At 38.8% G+C, this 25,428-nt stretch overlaps 1 protein-coding gene and 2 pseudogenes across 1 annotated transcript; 1 reads left to right on the forward strand and 2 right to left on the reverse strand.

The window, feature by feature from the left end:
• Window positions 1-231: 231 nt before the first annotated feature.
• Window positions 232-1,670, forward strand: LOC101412272 (G2/mitotic-specific cyclin-B1-like; annotated as a pseudogene).
• Window positions 1,671-11,352: 9,682 nt separating this feature from the next.
• LOC101435446 (myotubularin-related protein 12 pseudogene) lies at window positions 11,353-14,122 on the reverse strand (annotated as a pseudogene).
• On the reverse strand, window positions 14,119-15,039 carry LOC101443615 (olfactory receptor 5A2-like). The gene has a single exon (XM_058285104.1). It carries the CDS (start codon window positions 15,037-15,039, stop codon window positions 14,119-14,121), a length of 921 nt encoding a protein of 306 aa, XP_058141087.1.
• Window positions 15,040-25,428: the final 10,389 nt, after the last annotated feature.

The following is a 25,428-nucleotide window of genomic DNA, read 5'->3' on the forward strand; positions in this document are numbered from 1 at the left end:
CTCTTGGAAACTCTTTCGAGGAAGGAACAGGCACCAATAGGAAGAGAGCGAGTGACACAAACGAGCCAATAAGGAGGTGGGTTGTCGGGTTTGAGCCTGAGGCGGGGCTCCACTCCTTCATGCGTGCTGCAGAGGCATGGGTGTTGCTCAGTGGTGGCTTCTAGTCTGTTTGTCAGGCACCTCCAAGTTCCGCTTCTTGTTTCTCAATTGCTGCATGGTGAAGAGGAAGCCATGGCTCTCTGAATCACCAGCAGCACGAAAATTGATGTTGAAAACAAGACGAAGATTAGTATGGCAGGAGCAAAGCGAATACCTTTGACCACTGCTGCAACTTATAAAACCGGGCTGAGGCAAAGAATAGCTCTTGGAGACGTTGGTAACAAGGTCACTGAACAGCCACAAGCCAAAATGCCTCTGAAAAAGGAGGCAAAGCTTCAGCTGTTGGTAAAGTTACTGCTAAAAATCTACCAAAACCTCTGGAAACAGCAACTTTGCAGGTGGTAGAACCAGAGGCAGGGTCAGAGACAGTGCGGGAGCCAGGCCCATTAAAGAAGAAAAACTTTTGCCTGAGCCTATTTTGTTGGATAGTCCCTTTCCAAGCCCAATGAAAACAGCTAAATGCATCCCTGCAGATGAGTATTTTTTGCCAGGCTTTCTCTGACTTAATTCTTGCAGTAAGTGATTTGGATGTAGAAGATGGAGCTGATTCAAACCTTTGTAGTGCACATGTGAAAGAAACTAATGCTTATCTGAGACAACTTGAGGAGGAGCAAGATGTCAGACCCAAATAACTACTGGGTCAGAAAGTCACTGGAGACGAGAAAGCCATCCTAAATGACTGCCTAGCGCAGGTTCACATGAAATTCAGGCTGCAGCAGGAGACCATGTATTTGACTGTTTCCATCACTGATCAGTTCATGCAGAATAATTGTGTGCCTTAAAGATTTTGCAGCTGGTTTGTGTCATTGACTTGTTTATTGCAAGCAAATGAAGAAATGCATCCTCCAGAAATGGGCAACTTTGCCTTTGTGACTGTCTGTATTTATACTATGCACCAGATCAGACAGCTGGAAATGAAGATTCTAAGAGTTATACAGTTTGGTCTGGGTCACCCTCTGTCCCTGCACTTCAGTATTTCTTCATCAATTGTAACCTACATACCATACTAGTGAAAGGTGTTGTTAGTAGGAGAGAATGTGAGGGGTTGGGATATATAGGAATACCCTGTATTTTTGATGTAACATTTATGTAATCTAAAGTGTCTTTAAAATTAAAGAAAAAAATAGGAAAAATAAAAAAAGATTGGAGAAATTGATGTTGAGCACCATACTTTGGCCAAATACCTGATGGAACTGACTGTGTTGGGCTACAATATGGCACACATTTCTCCTTCTCAGGTTGCAGGAGGAGCATTTTGCTTAGCACTGAAAATTCTTGATAATGGTGAATGGACACCAACTATACAGCATTACCTGTCATACACTGAAGAATTCCTTCTTCCTTTTATACAGCACCTGACTAAGAATATGGTGAATTATGGACTTACAAAGCACATGACTACCAAGAATAAGCATGCCACCTCTAAACATGCTAACATCAGCGCTCTAACTCTAGCACAGATGAATTCTGTGATAGTTCAAACTCTAGCTCAGGCTGTGACAAAGATGTAACTTGTGAACTTGATATTTGCAAATAAAATTGGCTTTATGTGCTGCCTTTACAAAAAAAGAAAAGTGAAGTAGCATGATTAAGGTTGTGACAATTTAGAAAAAAAAAAGAGAAATTGGGAGGGGAAAGTAAGAGATTTTCAGAATAAATTAATCTATTTGTTAAGATGTGTTGAATGGGATGAGAATTAAGAAGGGCTTCAACTCAATAAGGAACATAAATAGTTAAGGGAGATCCAACAATTAATTCTTCAATTGATTCTAAAGTTTTGATATAGCAATGGACTTCATGCAGAGGGATATCTCTAGGCTATGGTATCCAATTGCTGACTATAATAGTATAGAAGTGTATGGTGGTCTCCATGTTTTTAGCTAAGGACAGCTAAGGCTTTCCTTTCTCATTCATGGAGAAATGGGGAAAAACTGACTTGTACATATGGTGTCCCAGAGCAGATCTGCTGAGAAAACTATGTTTTACTCCCTTAAAGGAATTTTGAATAGTTTCATCCCAAAGAAAGGATTCAATTTGTTCAGGTTTAAGTAAGGGTGAACCATCAAAAGAAAAGTAATCATCCAATTTCTACAATGTCCCATGAGACTTAGAAATCACCCTAATTTATGTTTGTTTTTTTTTTCCTTGGAAGGAGGGAAGTTTAGAATGCTTTGGATTTTATCAAGTTCTAGGAGGAGAAATTTGGAGCAGGGATGATTGAGGCAGAGAAAATGTGACCAATATCAGTAGGTGTTGTGAACCATAAATTAGTTGGAATAGTATAAAAAAGATGGTGATGTTTAAATTTTACTTCTTTGGCTAGGAGAACAGGGTTAGAAATGGGAAAATGTTTGTTATTTGGTCTGTTGAATCTGGTTCTAGGCATTCCAAATTAGCATCCCTTCCTTTTGGGAGGAAGATGTATGTGCTTGAAATAATCCAAAGAAATCCCTTCTGAAAAAGTAAGTTGGGCAGAACAGACTAACAAAAATTGATGTGTGGCTTGTAAAGCTCTTAATTGAAAGGGAATTGGCAGGGATTCAAGGCCATGGATTTGTGGTAACTCCCCCCATTTAAATGCATTACTCCAGAGAGCAGGGTTAAGGAGGCTGTGGTATTTAAGACAGGGAATGTGGTCCCAGTATCTATAGGCCTCTTATACCCTAGTTGACAATTATCAGTTCTATTTCACCTAAAATTGTGATGTAAGCATTTGGAGAAACCTCTGCTGTGTCCTGGGAGCAGGCCAGTCACATTGAAAGATACCTTGCTTTCCTGGAGGAGAGAGATAATTCAGGAGATTACAGCTGCTTTTGAATTTAGTTTTTATTTTATTTTATTTTACTTTAGAGTTTTGGGCAGTTTTTTGAATATCCAGGTTGTTTACATTATTTACAAGTAATGGCACCATGAACCCTGGTGCTTATGTAAAAATTTAAAGGATGCTTTGAGGGCTTTTTGCTTTTGTATTTGGAAATTCATGGTTTTTGCTACTTGTATTTGTTCTGTTTTAGCTTGGGAGGATTTTTTTTTTTCTCAGCCTTTTATAGATGTGATATAGTTGATCTGTAAGATTTACTAAATCATTAGGTTCCATTGTGGCCAAATTTAGTTGTTTATGTTTTAGAGTGGTCCTTAGTTCTTCTGAAAGGGCATTAACAAAAAATAGAATTAAAAGGAGTAGAGGTCTTATAGTTAATATGGTCAAGATCTGAGAATTATTAAAGGTTTTATTACAACTGCTACAATATTCATATAAGGGTTCATAAGTCTCTGGGTACATTGTTGGATTTTATGACAATCAATAATTTGGAGAAAAACTTCATGTATCATTTCATTAAGTTCCTTAGGTACCCTATATTCTTCATTTTTTCTCAGTAGTACTTCATTTTGAAAGGTCATTTAAGGAGTTTACTCAGATTTGACAATGACCTTCAACCAGCAGTGAATGTAAATTAATTAAAAGGCTCATAAGTATGATTAAACTTTTTTCCCCCAAATTTTACTGGGTCTTCATTAGGATTTGGGAAATCTCTAATTATTACCCTCAATTTGATCTTTGTCCAGGGGGCTTGTAGCAGTTTGGAATTGTTTATGAATTCCAAAAATAGATACTGGATTACGTTTGTAAACTATCCCTCTGGATGTACTAGATTGTATGAAATGCAGAGGTTTCACTTTTACTTGATTAAATAATGATTAAGGCTTTGGTTGGGACATGTTAGTAGGACATTGAGTCCCCCTCCCTTGGTGGGAAGAGACTGACAGAGAAAAATACATAGCAGAGGAATTAGTGTGAGTTTTTTGGATGCTGGAACCCCAGGAATTAAACATGCAGGAGAAGAACACAGAGGACTAGAGATGGCTCCATAGACATGGCAGAGGCCCAGGGAGAGAGCAGAGCAGCTTAGCCTGGAGAGAATTGAGCCCTGGGGAGAAGGAAAAAGTCTAGAGAGCTTCGTAGTCTAGGGATGACCTTGTGGAGAGAACAGAGCAGCTTGGGCCTGGAGAGAAATGAGCTCTAGGAGAGAGAGAAAACTTATCCCAGCCTACAGCTGATATTAGAAGAAGCTGGACCACAAAGCCTTAAGGGGAAGAGGAAGGCTGAATGTCAGCAGCCATCTTGCTCCAACATGTGGCAACAGACTTTGGTGAGGGAGGTAACTTGTACTTTATGGCTTGGTAACTGTAAGCTTCCACCCCAAATAAATACCCTTTATAAAAGCCAAAAGACTTTTGGTGATTTGAATCTGCATCCATTTGGCTGCCTAGTACAGGACTGTATGTAACAGATGAAATCCCTGAGTCTCTGTATTTTGACTGAGTTTTGAAGGACATAAGAAGATAAGGGCAATCTAGAGGGAATTCAGGGGAATCTTTAAAGGAGGGCATTCAGCTTAGCTATGATAGAGGTGGTTGCTTTGGATCCCGTTATTTACACAATACAATGTCAACAGAGAAATAAGCCAGCAGCAAACTATGATTTGTGTTGAATAAAATGAAAACTCAAAGAAGAGGTGATTGCAGGGATAAATAGTAATGGTTAAATTACTTCATATTATAGACCACTTTAATCAAACTCGATTAGGTAACAAATATGCTAAAATAATTCTTTACTTTTACATTTAAAAAGTCAATAGAATTTGATACAACTCAACACAAATACAGACCCTTCCAAAAGATTAAAAAAAAAAACACCTTAAAGTGCTTCAATATTTTACCTAAAAAATGTTGGAAGTATTTAAATTAGTATGTTATATTATTCATAAGAAAAGAAATAAATACTGAATTATAAAACTGTTAAGCATAAATTCTTTTGATACAGTTTTATTGATCTAATATTGGCATACAATAAATTTAAGCACGAATTTAAAATATATATTGTATTTTGATATTTATATATACTGTGAAACCATCACCATAATCAAGATACTAATTGTGCTCATTGCACTAAAAAATTGCTTAGGCCCTCTTAGAATGCTTGACTTGTGATCTCTGCCTCCCTTTAATCCTCAGGCAACGACAGAACTACTTTTTAATATTATAAATCAGTTTTCATTCCCTTAAGTTTAACAAAAATTGAAATAGTCAGCATGTATGTTTTATTTCTTAGTTTCTTTTACTCAGAATAATTTTGAGATTCATCTAACTTGTGGAACATATCAATATTGAATTCAATTTTATTGCTGAATAATAGCTCATTGTTTGGATGTACATTTTGATATCATTTCACCTCTTGGTAGACATTTGGGTTTTTTCGTTTTGGGGTTTACAAATGAAGTTGCTATGAATGTTTGTGTACAAGTATTTAAATTAAAGTAAACTTTCATTTATTTAAATAAGTGCTTAAATAGGCAATTTTTATAGATCATATCGTAACTGTATTGTTAACATTCTAAGAAACTGCTATAGTGATTTCCAAAGTATTTGTAATACATTACACTCCTATCATTAGCATGTGAAAGTTTTGGATCTTCCATATCTTTCCTACATTTGGTATGCTCTGTCATTTTTTTATTTTAGTCATTCTAACAAGGGCAAAGAGACCTAATTCATGTTTAATTTGAATTTTACACATTATAAATGTTGAAAATATTTTATGATTTTGCCTTCTGTTTATCTTTGTTTAGTGATGTGCCTGATTAAATGATCTGAATTTAAAAAGGGGTCATAATTGATGACCTGCTGAAATAAGAAGGATATAAGGAAGCAGACTTGGCCCAGTGGATAGAGCATCTGTCTACCACATGGGAGGTCCGCAGTTCAAACCCTGGGCCTACTTGATCCGTTTGGAGCTGGCCCATGCGCAGTGCTGATGCGCACAAGCAGTGCCATGCCACGCAGGGGTGCCCCCCATGTAGGGGAGCCCCACACACAAGGAATGTACCCTATAATGAGAGCCGCCCAGTGTGAAAGAAAGTGCAGCCTGCCCAGGAAGGCCACACACACGGAGAGCTGACGTAGCAAGATGATGCAACAAAAAGAAACATAGATTCCCGCGCCGCTGACAAGAGAAGTGGACAAAAAGAAGAACACTCGGCAAATGGACACAGAAAACAGACTGCGGCGGCTTGCTCGGTCGGTAGAGGTGGGGTCTGGCTGCGGACGAGGGGTCGGTCCAGCTCTGGACGAGGGGTCGGTCCCACTTGGGACGAGGGGTCGGTCCGGCAGCAGACGAGGGATCGGTCTCACAAGGGGTTGCGCGGTTCGGCTGACGGGGTCACCCGGCGAAGCCGGCGACGAAGGGGTCGCCCGGAGAAGCAGGCGATGAACTGGGGACAAGGGAGGCCAGGCCCTTGTCGGGGGCTCTCAGGACTGGAGGGCGCACGGCAGAAGAACTACCGTGGAGACAAGGTAAACACGCAAGTCCACTTTATTGAGGGAGAGGCAACAGTTTTATAGGGGCTGGGGAAGGCTGATTGGTCGAAGCCATGCCCTGTTCTGATTGGTTGCCGGCGAAAGGTCAGTGGGCGGTACCGGACGGGGGAGGGGTGGTGGTTAGGGATTGGCTGTCGCTGTTGCTGGGGGAAGGGGCAGGGTTTAGGGATTGGTGGCTGCTGTTGCTGGGGTAGAGGGCAGACTTGAGTTTCCCGCCCACGCCTGGCTGTTGCTGCTGTCGGGGGAGGGGAAAAGGGCAGACTGGATTTTTCCGCCCACGCCTGGCTGTTGCTGCTGTCGGGGGAGGGGAAAAGGGCAGACTGGAATTTTCCGCCCTGTGCCTGCGCAGGGAGAAAGAAGGCATCATGTGGCGCTATCTGGGAGGAGGGGCGGCTGCGGAAGCATGGCTGCCGAGAAGGGGAGACCCGAGGGCACTCTGCGCCCATGCCGTGCTCCCTTCAGGGGTGGCGGTGAGTCCAACCAGCCACCCTATTATGGGGGCAGCGGCTTGGCCTGCCGCGGCTGCTCCCCCGCCAGGCCAGCAAACCACACTTCAGCCCGAGGGGTGACCGCAACAGACAACTGGGGCAGGGGGTGGGAAGGGGAGAAAAATAAATAAAATAAATCTTAAAAGAAAAAAAAGAAGGACTATAAGAGAAATCTGTGGGAAAAGGATGTGTCTTAAGCAGTTGGGCTCCTGTCTACCATATAGGAGGTCCAGGGTTCCATGCCCAGGCCTTCCTGGTGAGGACAAGTTGGCTTGCATGGTAAACTGGCCCACAGGAGTGCCGGCCCATGCAGAAGTGCCATCCCACACAGGAGTGCCACCCCATGCGGGAATGCCACCCCATGTGGCAGTGCCAGCTGACGTGGAGAGCTGACACAGCAATATAACGCAACGAGAGACACAGAGGAGAGAAGATAAGAAGACATAGCAGAACAGGGAGTTGAAGTGGTGCAAGATAGTGATTGCCTCTCTTCCACTCTGGAAGTTCCCAGGATCGGTTCCGGGAGCTGCCTAATGAGAATATGAGCAGACACAGAAGAAAACACAGTGAATGGACACAGAGAGCAGACAGTGGAGGGGGGAGAAATAAAGAAATAAATATTGTTAAAAAATGAGAAATCTGTGAACAATTGTATGCCAATAAAATAGATAACCTAGATGAATTGGTCACATTCTTAGAAACACACCAACTACCTACACTGATGCAAAAAGTAGATCTCAGAAAGACAATTAGTGGTAAAGAGATTGCATTAAAAATCTAAAACTTCCCAACAAAGAAATCCCAGTACCATGTGACCTCACAGAGGAATTCTAAGAAATATTCAAGAAAACTCACCTACAGTTTTGCTCAAACACTTGTGAAAAATTGAAGAGGAGGAAACACTGCATAATTCACTCTATGAGGCCAACATCATACTCATACCAAAGCCAGATAAAGATATCACAATAAAAGAAAACAACAGATTAGTGTTTCCTCAACAGAATACTAGCAAACTGAATCCAACAGCATATTAAAGAATTATATATCATGAGCAAGTGGGATTTATCCCTGGTATGCAAGTCTGGTACAAAATAAGCAAATCATTCAGGCATTGATTTGCAGAAGGAGATGGCAGTCCCCATGGGAATAAAGTTCCTAAAAAAATTCACATTGGAAGAACTTGAAGAAGGAAAAAAATGGAATATATAATGGTGCTCTTACTGGAGCACTGAAGATGATGAAAATACGACCCTGGCAAGGTGGACAGGCATGATTATTGGGCCACCAAGTGTGGATGCATGGAGCATACCAGTGCTAGCAAAGTGTCAAAATATAGCATTAAAGTTGTTTTTCAAGAGCTAAGACGTTTAATATCCATACAATCTAAAAAGCTGCCACAGTCACCAGAAGGACACATATTCAACGATTAATTTTATTGGATCTCAAATTTGCCCTAAATTAACAACCATCCTCTCATGTTAATATATTGATTAAGTATCACAATGCAAAATACATTAAGTAAAAGAATTCCAGCCTGTAAACATGACTGGGACATTTGTAAGGATATATTTAATGTATGTATACCTATTATGTCTTTAGGTAACAAAAAGAAAAACGCAGCAGAATTTTTTTTTCTTTTATCAAGGAACTTTCATTTAAGCATAAACCTGTAGTACTCAAAGTAAAATTCAGGTTTATAAGATGAAGGAATGGCAAGAAGTGTCAGATTGTTGTGGAAGAAGATACATTTCTGAAAAGTAATTTAAAGAAGGAAAATCATAAATGGCATGCTTTTTCCACTCACTTAGTGGGAGAGCTGCAATCTAAATTGTTTAAAGTATGTGGGAGGAAGGGCGCCCGGCTTGGCACAGTAGCAAACAGTGTGGCAAGAGGTGATACCGCCTCTGCCCACTGGGCCTAGATAAGGTGACCAGGCCTGACTAGGCCTTTGCTGCTAGCGGCTGGCCGGCGCTGCCCTCCCCCTTTCTATCTCCCGCCTAGCCCAACATCCGGCCAGCTCTCACTCCCCCTTTCCCCTCCCCTATTCCAAACCTCTCAGCCAGCCCTCTGCCTAGCAACCGCTTACAATCACCTATCAGGAAGCAGTACCCGCCCGCACCTATCAAATCCCTCCACGCAGTCCCTAACCCTATAAAACTGTGTCCCCTTCCGCAATAACCCAGACTTGCGCACAGACCTGGTCTCCGCGGCTTTCTTCCTCCCCTTGCCATACGTCCTCCACACCTGAGAGCCCCTCTGAGGCTGTCTGCCGCAGCCTCAGACGCCGCTGCGGTCTAGCCTGACCCCTCCAGACCCCCCCGTCAGCGTCGGGGTTAAACAAACCCCAGCCCCAAAAGTAGAAGATCAATGGATATTTTTGAAAATTTTGTTAATTTTTGCAGCAATGTGAGTGCTGAATACTAGTAGTAGCAAAATATATTCAAGATTTGTTTTGATGCCTATACTTATTTTTAAAATGTCAGGGGGAGGTTGATGAATTTATGTTAAAAGCTCTTCCTGTGTGTCACATGTAACAGACATTGTAAATATTAAGTTTAAGTGAAACCAACAAAAAGGAAAAAGGTATAAGCATTTTTGATCTTCAGATTAAAATTATTCTTAAAATGTAACTAAAATGTGGACAGTATCCTCAGGGAAAAAACTAAATTAAAAAATCTTTTCATGTAATATACTAAAAACAAACACACTGTGCTAAATTCCATTCACTTCTGACTTCTGGCTGCTTCCTGTGACTTTCTCTTTATGTGTCTGAATTTCATTCTGCTTATAATGAGAGATTAATAGGGTTATGACCCATCTTTCTTCTGTTGGGCAACAGTTTAACAAGTAGTCTCAGCAAAAGGTCTTCATTACAATGGGTTCACACCTATAGGAGTAAAATATGCTCGAGAACAGGTTTTTCTGGGGTCCATAGCCTTAAGCCACTACAACAACCTACAATACCCAGGACTGTCCCCCACAACAAAGAATGATCTGTTCTAAAATGGCGATAGTGCCTCAGTTGAGAAGCCTTGTTCTCAGTTATAAACTGCCCTATAAATTATCTTAGTTTATAGAACTATATACCTCTAGATTTTGGAATATATATTGCATGTCTTATTGTCAAAATGGAGTCAAATTTTAAAAGAATAACTGTAAAATCCTTAAATCTTTATACAGTTAGTAATATACATTGTAATAACTAATATGTGCAAAAGGAAATTAAAATGAAATTTTTTAAAAATTCAACTAATAATTATTATATGGCATATCAAACCTGGCAGCATTTAAAAAAATCCTTGCTTAAAAAATTTTATAGACCCAGATATTACATAATATAAAAGAAGAAAAGCTATAAAACAGTGATATGAATTGTTACCTCAAACATTAGGAAAAAAAAATACAAATAAAACACAAAATAAAAATAAACAATGAAGACAAATAACCTTTAAAAAAATAGAAAATGATCTCTATTAGAGTTTTAAAATGCCAAAAATCAACACTTAAAAACAAATAAAATCTTGTAAAAATGAATTTTTTTGCTTTCAAATTGTGCTTTAATTTCTGTAGTCAGATATGATGCAGTGAGATATGAGTATTAACTGTTGTACATCCAGAAAATAAAAAGCACATTTATTCAGATTTAGTCCAACAGCTTATTCCCTTAATAAGAAAGTCAAGGAAAGTTTGAATTTAATTAAAGCTATTTCATCTTCAGTGTAAAAGCTAGGAGATATAGACAAACTTAAGGTGTTATATACAGTAAATAAATGTACGTTACCATAATTGCACAGTGCAGCATTTAAACAAAGTCTCATTTCAGCTTTTACAATTAAACATAACCCACATCTCAATCTTGAATAAACATTTCACAATACATAAACCCAATAAGAATTCTGTGCACAAATACATGTTATAGAAATCTGATTTCAAACATATATAAATTGCCATGACCTTACATTTTGCAACAGCTTACTTTTCTATTGTAATTTTTAAAAAATAATAGAAAAATATTTCAATGCACATTCAGCTGCTATGGAAACACCCGTGATCTTGTGCCTTTAAACCATTCTTTGTGTAGTGTAGAGCATCACACCAGGCACTTTTTGAATGAAATTTGCTAAACTCCTAAGAATGAAGAGGCCACAGCATAAATATTCACTTTATAATATGGTAACAAAATAGTTAGCTCCTTATTTGGGAGGCAAAGGGGCAGAGAAGTAAGTGGTGATAAGTGCTAGTTTTAAGAAGGCTCATAGAACATATGCGTAGTAGCTAATGGGCTAGCATATTTTTAAAAACCTCTACTGTAAGCCTAACACCAACCTCACCAGGGACTTTCTGGCTCCTCTCTGTGAGGCAACAACTCACCATGGTAGTCAGTAGGTTTGCTGTGCCAGCCGTCCTAGAATGCTTGAAGGTTGTCTTGCAGCTCATCTGAAGAATTAATAAGTTTGCTAATTCTCTTGCCCAGAAGGTTTTTAATTAAATGATCTGTTTCTTCCCAAAAAAAAACCTCTTTTGGGAAATGACTTAGGCTGGCTGAATGGAAAAGAAAGCTGTCGATGTTTAAACACATTCCTTTTCACTGGCCTTTGTCTAGTTTTGGCTTTTCCACATAAAGAGGGTTTTTGAGCACTGTCTGGGCTTTGGGTTCAAACTGTACAGACCAGTCCCACAGGATGGGCAGAGTCAAAGGCTTGCTTTGTATATCCTGGCCTTCCCTACCCATGTTAGTATCTTTTTGATGGGGTGAACTGAAGAAGATACTAAAAATAGGTATGCACAGGCTATGTGACAAAACAGGAAAGTCTCCCTGAATTCAAATGCTGGGTGGGAGATGCTGGCGCACCAGCAGCCACACACAATCTAAGAAAAGCAGGATACACAGTAGCCTCCTCTGTCACTGGCGTAGATGGTTGCAGTGATTAGGAAACCGTGTCCACCAGTGATCCACTCCTTTTGGAAACCAAACCTACACAACAGTGTGTGTCCATCATCATTTGCACCAGAGAGGAAACGACACAGCACAGGTCAGAAGTGTTCTCCTCTAAGAGAAGAAAATTCATGTTCTGTGTTTCCAAATATTCGGTAATCTCTACTGCTTTTTAAGACAACATCTGATTATGTCAAGCCAGCTGCTACTTTCCAACAGAGAAGATCATTTTATATCTGTGTCCCAAAATTCAGTCTATTATCTATCAGAAAGAACTTTAAATTTAGAGGATGCAGTCTGGATTTCCTGCAGGAAGTTGCTTGATAGGACTTCAGTTTTAACAATTTCATAGGGTGACCTGTGGATGGTCTTGTAAATTCCACCCAAGAAGCATTTTTGGATTTGTAAATTGCCATCATCCTGCTTTGGGGCAGTGCTGACATCTTTAAAAGGGCACATCCATTGTGGCAGGACCAATACCATATTGGTTCTCCATGACCATGGAAGTGTGGGCTATCCTCTTCAGGAAGAGGGATGAGGACAACAAAGTATGCTAGCAAATTTACACAGACTGTATAGCCTTTATTGACAATCACTGTCTTGTACATCCCCTTGCCTTTGGTCTGCTCTAATTGCCGATACCAGTCCTTAAATGGGTAAAACATTACAGTATGGTTTTGGCATTTGTGGCTATACTGGTTTGTGCAGCAGGTGCACAAGAACACAGGAACCAATGTTTAAGCAGTTCAGTAGCTAGGGTATGATGAATTATACCAAGGAAAATCCTTTTGACTTCCTCTTCCTTTGTGTACCTCAGACAAAATTGGAAAACCCAAAAGTCTTTGCAGTGGATGATGAGTTTCTTGGTATATTTCTTCAGTTGTCCAAAGTCAGTTTTCTTGTTTTTGTTTTTTTGTGTGTTTTTTTCCCTCATCAAACACTCCATAAATCTGATCAATACAGTGTAATGTCATTTTTTCCTATAACCTTAGTCTTAAATTGAGTTTCATCATTATCCAACGCAGATTCATCATCACTCATGAAAACACCTTGAAGTCTGTGCAGACAAGTCTCCCATAGATCCCAGGCTGACGTGAATCTTCTTGGACATACTTTAGTACTGTGCTGGCTTCACAAAGCAGCTGTTCTGGCAACAAGAGTTACTTCCTTCTCTATTATTTCATTTGCATTTGTGTGAATTTCCTCCGGCCGCACATACGACACGAAAGAGGACTTAGGCGCCTTGGTGCTGTCGCCACCACCCACGACCCCTTTCCCAGCAAACCACCTTTCTAGGAAGCAGCGACTCAGGAGAGCAGAGGCAGCGGCTAGGGCCCCCCAAGGTCAGCGTCCGGGCCATAGGCACCCGCAGCTGGAGTTCCGCCCACCCCCAGGGCAGCGGCACCTGCGGCACTGCCAGTGCCCGGCGCCTAAAAATGAAATTAACAAATCTTTTGGAACGAATTACCTATATCAGGAATGAAGAAAAAAATGCATTAAATATATTAAAAGCGTTATAAAAACTTACAGTTGTACATTTTATGGTAATGAATATTGTACATTATCTTAAATTGACACACTCCTGTAAAACAAAAGTTAACAACTGATAGAAGAAAAACTACAGAATATGATTAGTCATATATCTCCTAATTAAATTTATTTGGACATCAAAGAAATTAGACAGGTCAAAGAGAAATGCTTGTCAAGATAGACTCACCAATAATATTTTAAAATTTTTAAGGAAAATTTTTGATATCTTTTAGTAGTGCAAGATTTATTATTCTTAAATTTTGAAAATTAATTTCCATAATCAGAACAGATTACATCTTAACATGAAATAAGAGAAATATTCTAGGATCATCTAGAGAAAACATCACAATTAATGTTATATATTTAAAATCTAGTCCTGCTCTGTGCATAAATGTCCTTTCCAATGTCATTGCCATAATTAAATAAAATAAGCATAGAATAACTATTTGAATATAATCAAACTGAAACCTAAAGTTCAGAGAGCTATCCATATTGAATAGTATCAATTTCGTAATATAATTTTTAATACTTACTATTTGCAAATGTATTTTGGAAATCCAGTCCAAATTGCTCATTTTCATTCATATCTCAAAACACCTTCCTGTTTCAAGCTAAGAGCAATCGCGTTCATGCTAGAACATTGGTGAAAACTTTCTTCACATCTTTGTGTCTCAGGGTGTAGATGAGAGGATTTACCAATGGGGTGATGACACAGTAAATCACTGACACCACTTTCCACATGTTGAAATTGTACGTGGCTGGAGGCCGGACATAGGCAAAGATGATGGTGCCATAATAGATGGTGACCACCGTGAGGTGGGAAGCACAGGTGGAGAAAGTTTTCTTCCAAGCTGCCTGGGAAGACATTCTTACTATTGTGACCACAATTTGGCCATAGGAGGATATGATAAGTAGGAAAGAACTTAGAATCACCACAGAGCTACATGTATAGCCCAAGGCCTCTGCGAGGAATGTATCTGAGCATGAGAGTTTGTAAATGGGGTCTGAGTCACAAAAGAAATGATTGATCTTCTGGGGGCCACAGAAGTTGAGGTGAGTGATAACTATGGTAGGTAGGACAGGGGCAATGAAGCCCCCAATCCAAGATCCAGCTGAAAACCGTAGGCAAATATCAACACTCATGAGGACTGAGTAGCGTAGAGGGCTACATATTGCCAGGTACCGGTCATAGGCCATCACAGCTAGCAGGATGCACTCAGTAGCCCCCATGGAGAAAAAGAAGTAGTACTGGGTTATACAACCCGAAACAGAGATGGTGACAACCTGTGATAGGCAGGTAGTCAGCAGTTTAGGCACTGTTGCTGTGGAGTACCAGATTTCTAAGAAGGCCAAATTTCCTAAGAAAATGTACATGGGTGTCTGGAGTGTGGATTCCATGAGAACGATGTAAATGATAAGAGCGTTTCCTGTGAGGGAGAGCAGGTACACAATGAGAAACACCAAAAATAATGTGAGCAGTGGATGGGGAACACTGGAAAACCCAAGGAAAATGAACTCCCTCACTGTTGTTTGCTTTTTTACATCCATATTTCATCTTCTCTGATCTGCAATAGATCAATAAAGCCCAGAAAGTTTAGGTATATGAAAAACAAGGACTGGATAGTCTCGCATTCATTTTTAAATGACAATAATGGATCCCTAAAAATAATAGGAAATGTTGGCAGAGAAAAAAATGGCCTCATCCTAACCCTGGGAGGTGTCTAAACCTGGATTAAATTGTTGGGTTTTCAATTTTTAAAAATACTCCAAGTAAAATATTACAATAATCCCCATTTTAGAGATGAAGAAACTAAGTAAGTAGTTTTCACACAATTACAGAAATCTCTTGGTGGCACTGCTTTTCAAATCTGCAGGTTGATTTAAAATACCACGATTCACACTCATACATGGAATGTTATTACAAAGAAGAATATGACACTGTCCCATAATTAGAGCCTATTGAAAGACCAACAACATAAAGCAGGTCAGAAGCCAGGGATTAGGGGCCTCTGGACTAGCTCTCTCAGCCATATGAGTAACCTCATAAGAGAAAAGGATACATATAATTTTAACTTCATTACCCCCTGATTTATGCCATCAAATTAGGGGTTGGTAAGTATCAATACATAGATAAAATTCTATACTCAGAAAACAAAACAATGAGTAGGGTTCAAAATTGGCTTGAAAGAGATTTTATTTTAAAATATTCTTTAAGTTCTCTAGTCATAGACTTGTTTGCACAGTGGTTAAAAATAGTCAATCAAATCAATTTAGGAAATCTTTTGAGAAATAGTTGATTATCAAAAGACATATTATGTTTACAAGGGTTTAAGGGCCAGAATATTCTGGTGATATTTGTAAAGTAAAATTTTACTTGGTATCCATAAAAATTATTATATACATAAAATAAATTTATTTTACTATTGTTTAAAAACTCCAAAGAGCAAAGTCACAAGCTTGAAAATTTATATCACAAAAGAAAAACAGCTGAATTTAACACATGGTGCCATTTGAGTTCACATCATAATGTCTTCTTTTAATCCTTTATGGAAGTTTTGAATTATAAACCTCTATTGAAATAAATACATATAGGCTTTAAAACACGTATTAATTTTAACTGTGGTGCATTGTTGCAATTACATAATACTTTAAAATATAGATGATGGAAATTATGAATTAGGTGTATTTAAAATGTCAAGGAATATTAGTGTGGTTAGTTTACATTTTAGATGTATTCCTAATTAAACTATTCATAGTAACCCCTTAAAAATTCTAAGGTTTTTGTCATATTTCTTGGATTAAAACAATGTAATTGTATACCTAAAAAATATCATGGCTATCAATATACAACGAATCTTTAGTTTAGGCTGCTTGGGTGAAACAGATGGGACCAATTTAAAAATATATACATTTTTCATTATTTTGATTATCTGATTCTTTAAAGAGAATCATTAAAACTTATATTATTCACGTAACACCAAAGATCCAAGGGGTTTCTTAATTCTTATTATGACAAAAATATTGTCAGTTACTTTTGTCCTAGGAATCACACACTCAAAAAACTAAATTAACTCTTTGGAAAGAGTTTTGACAAAGAATCATAATAACATGATCCTATGGAGATAATCCCTTCCCTTTCTCTAAGACATACCATATTTACTTAATGTTACCTTTAACAGAATTAGGATTAGAGAGTCTACAGATCAATATCGATATAGGTGATAATTGGAGGATAGAGAAAAGTAATTTAGTAAATTATTTTTACAAAAATAAAAATAACAACAATGAAATCAAGGAATATGTAAATAATTTACGTTAATTTTTTGGTTTTAATTTTCAAACTATAGTAATACTTTTCTATCTGCCAGATGAGTGCTTTAGGAAGTATATTGTCTCTGGTAATAGAAATATCTAAAATAATTTTTTAAAATGTTTGCAGTCATGTAGCTGCATTTCCATTATTTCTGAGACAAGTGAAGAATAACGTGAATACTTCCAAAGGTATACTCACAACTTATATTGTGTTTTGATATTTTTCTGGAATAGAAGATTATTACTTAAATTTTCTTACAAATACTTCTTTTCAGTAAGAATATGTATTGGAGCCTATGTAGCATTTGGTTGGGTCAGAAGAAAATAAACCATAGTATCTCCTCACTGCTGGTAGCTGGGGATTCATTAGTTCTATTGCCTTATCAGCAATCCCATAAGTTGTTCCATGGCATCTATGCTGTAAACACCAAATTCTCTGTTGCGTTTTTCTTCTTCTTCAGATATCTCTTATTTCCCTGTTGACAAGGTACAGGGAAAGCCATGGCTAAAATTCCCTTTGTGAAAACTATTTTCATAATTTTTATAGTCTAGAGACCTGGAGAGCTGTCCTCTATCTTGGGACTTCATGCATGCTCCCTGAGGACTTTCTGTTGGTTTGGGATATTGTGCTCTCCCTTAGAAGAAAGAAAAAGCAAAGGAATTATAGGAGGCTTTAGCAAAGCCTTCACACATATTGAAGGAAGAGCCTCCAGATTTCTTCATTTATTGTATTGCCTATAGTAATCATGATTCAGAAGATGATTACAGAATAGTATCACACTTTAAGAGGGTTTTCTGGGGAAACAGAACCAAAAGGAACTGTATATATTTAAATATAGTAGCAATTGACTTACACAATTATGGAGATGAGCAAGTGAAAATTCCATAAAGCAGGCTGTAATCTGGGAACACTATGAAGTTTTTGATGAATTCCTTAGGAGAAGCTGGCCAGATAAATCAGAGATGGGAATTTTCGCTTCAGACTGCTGAAAACATCACTTCTCATATTAAGGCCTTCACCTGATTGGATGATAATTCTCTTATTCTTCAAGGCAATCTCCTCAATTTATTATAGATGCAATCAATCATAGATACAATCAACTTACTGATCATTTAAACCCTATCAGTAAAATCAGGCCAGTACTTGCTTGACCAAACAAGTGGACACAATAACCTAGAAAGTTGACACATGAACTTAATCATCATAGCCCATCTATTTTCAATCACTTGTCACCGATACACATCCCCTTAATCCATGCTTAATCACTGACTAAAACAATAGCAAACACATTTTCAACTAGCAATACTCAACAGATGTGTGTACAATCAGAAACATATTAATTTTCCCCATAATAGGGTGCAAATCTTTAGGTAAAATTCAATTTTAAATTAGATATCTTATAACTTGAATACTATAAAATGAAGATAACACAACTTAAGTCATATAATAAGGGGTTAGGATTGGGAACATAACAAAGATACTTGCTTTATGTATATGTACAGATATACTCATAACTAAACAAGGAGAAATACTCATAATCATTACAATCTTCATTTCTGTAACTGATCATGTGGTTGTAGCTCTTTTTATACCTACTGCAAACTACTACTCCTTTCATATTCCCTTTAGCCTCAGCAAGCACCTCACCTGGTCATGGTCCTTTGCCTGAGAAAGCAGCACATTCCTGAAGTTTCTGCACCTTTGGTCGTCCTGCCCAGATTGAGTTGTTGCAGTTTTCCATTGACTTTACACACAGGGCATGATATTATTATGAGAAACCCCAGGACATCTCTTTTATTCCAAGCAAACTCATTTGTACATCCATTGTTTAGTAGCAGTCAAATTTTCCTTTGAAAACTAGGATTAATCATTACAGTCAGTATAGTAATTCCTGTCTTAGCCTGTTGATTAAGAATACATGAGGGGCGCCAGACTTGGCACAGTGATTAGGGCATCTGTCTACCACATGGGAGGTTGACAGTTCAAACCCTGGGCCTCCTTGACCCTTGTGGAGCTGGTCCATGCGCAAGGCTGATGTGTGCAAGGAGCGCCCTGCCACGCAGGGGTGACCCCGCGTAGGGGAGCCCCATGCGCAAGGAGTGCACCCTGTAAGGAGAGCCGCCCAGCATGAAAGAAAGTGCAGCCTGCCCAGGAATGGTGCCTCACACACAGAGAGCTGACACAAGATGATGCAAAAAAAAGAAACACAGATTCCCATGCCACTGACAACAACAGAAGCAGACAAAGAAGACACAGCAAATAGACACAGAGAACAGTCCATCGGGGTGGGGAGGGAGGAGAGAGAAATAAATCAATAAATAAATCTTAAAAAAAAAAAAAGAATACATGAGGATCTGTAGTCCTCAGGAGAACCAGGACCTGGGCTTCTGTCTACTTTGGCTGTCTCTGGGACCCTGCTGAGGCATGCATAAGCGCAACCCCTCTGATGACCACCCAGCCCTTTTTTTGGAGACTCATAGCCATATAAATTCATTTGTCCTTTCCGTTTCCCCCTTTTATTCAAGGTCAAAAAGGAGTTTTTAACACCTGATTTTACATTTGGGCTGAGATATTCTGCTGGTCTGAGTTGACCCTTTTATTCAAGGTCTTTTTCTAGTCACATCTTCAGCTGGTGCTTGGTAGTAATCTCTCAGTGCTAGGGAGGGTCATGCATGGAAGTCATGTCTCATGCAGGGGGGAAGGTGATGCATTTACATACTGAGTTTGACTTACAGAGTGGCCACGTTTAGCAATATGGAAGCTCTCGGGAGATAATTCTTAGGCACCCTGAAGCTCTAGTCTTAGTTCATATTTCAGGCACACAAGCTCATAAACATAGTCATCAGTCTCAAGGGCTCATTGTTGGACCATCCTTCCTTACTGGTCTTTGCCATTGCACTTGGGGATTATTGCTATTCCATTAGGGAATATCAGTTGGGCCTACTTTGGAGTTTGTGTTACTGAGTGTGATGGAGTTGGACTCATATGTGATATTTCTACATATGACATATGCCTCTTCTGTCACTTTTACTGGACCTGTGGTAGGCACTGGGATTAATGTATACTCAGGATACCTGAATCTCTGGACTGTGTCACAACTAGGCCCTGAGTCTCAGCAGACTTGCAACTCCTACCCTCTGGTTTATTGGACTTACCCTAGTCACCTAGGGAGGTGAAGAAGGTCAACCACCACACCAGGGAGTCAAGAGTGCCTACAACTGCAAGCAGGAGAATTGCATCCATCATCCATGTAGCATCTAAGCCTCCTATAGGTATAAAGGTGGAGTGGACATAGTCATCCCGTGGTCCACAGGATGAAAGAATAAAGTATGGATTAGAGTGGACTTACTGATATTCTACTATGGAACTATTCTGACTAATAATGAAAGAAATTGTAGCACTGATGTGGAGAAAGTGGCCACAGGAGCTGCTGAGGGAAGGGGGAGGGGAGAAGAGATATGATGTGGGTTCATTTTCAGGACTTGGAATTGCCCTGGGAAGTACTGCAGGGACAGATGCTGGACAATGTATGTCCTGCCATGGCCCACTGCATGGACTGGGGAACAGTGAAACTACAATGTAAACCATTATCCATGTGGTGCAGCAGTGCTCCAAAATGTATTCACCAAATGAAATGAATGTGCTATGATGATGAAACAGGTTGTTGATATGAGAGGAGTGGGGTGAGGGAAGAAGGAGTATATGGGGACCTCTTAATTTTTTTTAATGTAACATTTAAAAAAATAGAGAGAAAAAAAAGTAATACATGGGGAGATCAAAGTGACTGGGTGGAGGAGACCATAGGTCTGAAGAGCTTAAAGTTGAAGAGACAGGAAGAAAAACATTTTTTATTGGATCACTAGGCATAATAAGGAATGATGTCACTCCCATTTCCACCCCTTTATACCTGGACCATAAATCCTGGAAATGGGAGAATCACAACATAGAGTAGAGCATACACAGACTCCTGGAGAACACTGTTACCCAGGTGGCACCAAAATTGAGGATTTAAAGGCCATTTCCCTGTTCTATCAATTCAGCTGCTTCACGATGAAAGGGAACATGGTAAGACAGTGAATTCCATAAGCATGTGCCCATTCTAAAACCTCATTTGCCATGAAGTGTGTTTTTTGGTCAGAAGCAACAGAGTGTGGAATACCATGAGAGTGGGTGACACATCTGTAACCCAGATGCATTGCATATAGGAAGGGGCACCCTAATCACTAGTGTGTGTCTATTCCAGTTGGAAAAAAAGTTGCTCCTTTCATGATGAAATTGGTCCAATTTAATCAACCTGCCACCAGGTTGATCACATCAGGAAATGGTGCCACAATTGGGAATGAATGTTGGTCTCAGCTGCTGGCAGATTAGGCACTCAGCAGGGATTGAATCCAGGTCAGCCTTGGTGGAGGAAGTCCATGTTGCTAACCACATGCCTAACCTCCATTCACTCCACCATTGCCCCTTTGCTCATGAATCCACTGGGCAATGACACGAGTGGGTGAGTAAAGAAGGCTAACTGGTATCCACAGAATGGTCCATCTTATCTACTTAATTAATCCTGTGCATATTCTTATTTAAAAACCTTCTGTTTGAAATCACCCTCTGATTAGTGCTCACATGGGATGTAAGTATATTAATGTTAACTGTCCATTCAGAAAAATGTATCCACATACCTCTTCTCCAGACTTCTTTGTCAGCCATTTCTCAATCATGACCCTTAAAGGTGATAGATCATACAACCAGACAATTGGTCACATCCCATGAATTTTTAGGCAGGACTTTGCTAAAAAATTCTAAGGTTCTAAACTGTTATTATCATATAGAAACCTTCCAAAGGCTCTGAAAATGTTATCTATTTGACACCGACACTTCAATAACCATTTGATCAGCTGCATCCTAAGGCCTAAGTGTCACAGCAGTGTGTGTGGAAGCCTAGACCCGTTGCAGAGCTTCCTTTTATTCCAGAACCCAATCAAGGGAGTCACCTTATTTGGTCACTCAGATATTGAGCCTGAGTAACTCACACAAATGAGAAACATTGTGCCTCCCAAATTTGAAGAGGCCAACCAGACATTGTGTCTCTTTTTGGTTGTAGTAGGGTCAATGCAACTTCACCTTAGAAGTGATATCTTCACATATGCAGCATTACTGGGTGCCTGGAACTTTCACTAAGGGGCCGGGCCCCTTATTTTTTGGTTGAATTTATCTTCCATCTTCTGACACACAAATGTCTTACCAATAATACTTGAGAACTTGCTACTTCTTGCTTACTAGGTCCAATGAGCACAATGATATCAATATAATGGAGCAATATGATGTCTTCTGGAAAGGAATGGTGATCAAGCTCCTTGCAAACTAGATTATAATATGGATCAGGAGAGTTGGTATACTACCCAAGGCAAGACAATGAAGTTGTATTGCTGGCCTTAACAGCTGAAAGAAAATTGTTTGGGACTATCTTTACTAGTGGGTATTGAGAAAAAATTCTAATTAGTAGCTTCATACCAGGTGCCTGGGATATCTTGATTTTCTCAAGCAGGGACATCACATCTGGAACAACTATGATAAGAGTCACTACTTTGTTGGGTTTAATATAATCCATTGTAATCTTCTATAATCATAAGACACAGCCACTCCCATTGTATGAATATGTGTTGAAAATCCCCACCCTGCATTTTCCACTTCCTTGATAGTGGCACTAAACTCTTCTTTTCCCACCATAGTAACCTTCATTCACTAATTTGCAAAACATTTGCTCCGATCATAATTTCATGAAGCTCAATGCCAATAATGGGCTAAAATACAAAATTCATAATACATGAATATTAAACAATCAGCAGGTCAAAGAAAGAAATTGCAATACAATTCAGGAAATACCTTGTATGAAAGAAAATGATACCACAACGTATCAACCTATGGGACACAGGAAAGGAAGTCCTGAGAGGGAAAATTATAGTCCTTAATACATACATTTACAAGGAATAAAGAGCAAATCAAAGACCTATCTTCATACCAAGGGCAAATAGGAAAAGGTGAGCAAACTAATTCCAAACCAAACTGAATGAAAGAAATAATAAAGGTCTGAGCATAAAGAAAGCTGAGAAACAAAACAAAACAAAACAAAAAGAAAACAGAAAGCATCAAGAAAGGCAAAATTTGGTTCTTTGAGAACAACAAATTTGATCAACCTTTGCTAGATTGAGAGAAAAAAAAAAGATGCAAATAAATAAAAGCAGAAATAAGAGGGTGAGTATCACTACTGACCCTGCAGAAAGAAGATAGATTGTAAAAGAATACTACTAACAATTGTTCACCAAAGAAAACTAAACGACAACCCACATTGACCCTAGAATAAAAGTCATCAGCAAAGAAATCACAAGTAAAGAGAATGAAAATGTCATTACAAACCTCCCAAAGATGAAAAACCCAGGGACACATGGCTTCAGAGGTAAATTTCAGCAATCACTCAAAGATGATCTAATGCCAATCTTGCGTAAGTTCTTCCTGAAAATTAAACCAGAAGAAAAGCTACCAAACTCATTCTGTGAGGCCAACATCACCCTCATACTGAAATTAGTTAAAGAAAGTAGGAAATTTTAAAAAATTCAGACCAATATCTTAAGGATTAGAGATGCAAAAATCCTCAACAAACCACTTAGAAATAGAATCCAAAAGCACATTAAAAGAATTAAACAACATAATCAAGTGGGTTTTATCCCAGGTGTACAAGGGTGACAACACAAGAAAATCAATTATTATAATAAAGCACAAAAATATATTTAAGAAAAATCACATGATGCTCTTGCTTGAATCAGAAATGGCATTAAAAATAAATTTATTTTCTTGATAACACCACAAAAGGAGCATATGTGGCTCAAGCAGTAGAGCGCCTGCCTTTCACACAGAGGTCCTGGGTTCAGTTCCTGGGTCCTCCAAAAGAACACAAGCAAACAACAAGCTGACAACATGCAGCAATTGAGCAAAAACAACAAGCAGATAATGAGCAAAAACAATGAGCAGACAATGAGTGCAAACAATGAGCAAAAACAGTGAGAAAAAAACAACATGCAAGCAAACAAACAAGGGAGCAATTTTCTGGGGGGAAAACACACATATAAAAAACAAATAACAAAACTAATAAAAAAATTTAAAACACCACAAAAGATGGTGTTTAAATTTAAACTTTAAAAAATAAAAAAAATTAACATGGTTCACCTAGACTTGTATACAATGGTGAATGACTTAAAACATTGCCATTGAGTTCATGAACAAAATAAGGATGCCTGTTGCCACCAATATTCTGCTAGAAGTTCTTGCTAGAGCAGTTAGTCTAGATAAAGAAATAAAATTCATCGAATAAGAAAGGAAGATTTAATACTCTGTCTATGCATTGATTTTGCCTAAGAAATCCTGAAAATCCACCCAAAAAATCTCCTACAGTTAATAGAGGAGTTCATCAAAGTGGCAGAGCACAAAATTAAAAGGCAAAATAAGTTCCGTTTCTATACAACAATCTGAGAAGGAAATAAGAAAAAAGTATCCAATCGAAATAACAACAAAAAGAATCAAATAATAATAAAGTTAACCAAGGGCAAAGCATTACTAAAAGGCACTAAAGAACACATATAAATGGAAGGGCATTCCATGTTCATGGACTGGAAGAATAAATATTGTTGAAATGTCAATTCAATACAAACTGATTTAAAGATTCAAAGTAATCCTAATAAAATTGTCAACAGAATTTTTTTTCAGAGTGGAATAGCAGACTAACAAATTTTTAGGGAAAGTTAAGGGGTCCTAGATAGCCAAACATGTCTTTAAAAAGTAAAATGTTATAGGACTCTCAGTTCCTAACCCTAAAGCATATTATTTCACTACAGTGATTAAAATAGCCTAATACTGTTACAAAGATAGATTGACCAATGGACCTGAATTGAGAACTCAGAAATATGCCCTCACATCTATAGCCAAGTAATTTTTTTTTATCCCTCTACTGCTCCAGATGTTCCTCTCATTTATCAGCTCTTTGTATGCTTTCCTTCTCCAAGAGGCACTAGGAACAGAACCTGGCATCTCCCACATAGGAGGTGAGTGCTCAATGGCCTGAGCCATGTCCACTTCCCTTGAGCTATGATGTCTGATGTCTTGTGGCATATGCTTATTTAGGCACCTGCTGTTGGGATGAGTGCAGCATATAGCTTGTTGCAGCAGGAACAGCATCAGCTCATCTTCTTTATGAGGGACCAGGACCAAACCTGGGACCTCCCATGTGATAGGTGGGTCCCCAATTGTTTGAGCCACATCAACTTCCCTCAAGTGATTTTTGCCAAGGCTGTCAAGTCCTCTCAGTTGGGCCATAACAGTAGAGTCAGCAAATTATGCTGTAAGAACTGGCTGTACCTATCCAAAAGAAAAAAAGAAGACACTTATCACACAGCTTAAAGAAAAATTAATTCAAAATGTATCAAGGACCAAATGTAAAAGTGATGACCATAAAACTCCCAGAATAAAATGGAAGAAAAGGTCTTCAAGGTCTTATGGCACACAGTAGTTCCTTACACCTTTCACCCAAAGCATGAGCAACTGAAGAAAAAAGTAGACAAATGATACCTCCTCAAAAT

The sequence above is a fragment of the Dasypus novemcinctus genome, chromosome 22, assembly GCF_030445035.2.
Source record: "Dasypus novemcinctus isolate mDasNov1 chromosome 22, mDasNov1.1.hap2, whole genome shotgun sequence".
Lineage (NCBI taxonomy): Eukaryota > Metazoa > Chordata > Mammalia > Cingulata > Dasypodidae > Dasypus > Dasypus novemcinctus.

Bases quoted from the DNA above. Each gene is read 5' to 3' on its own strand.
- LOC101443615 (XM_058285104.1), bottom strand. From the start codon at position 15,039: ATGGATGTAAAAAAGCAAACAACAGTGAGGGAGTTCATTTTCCTTGGG.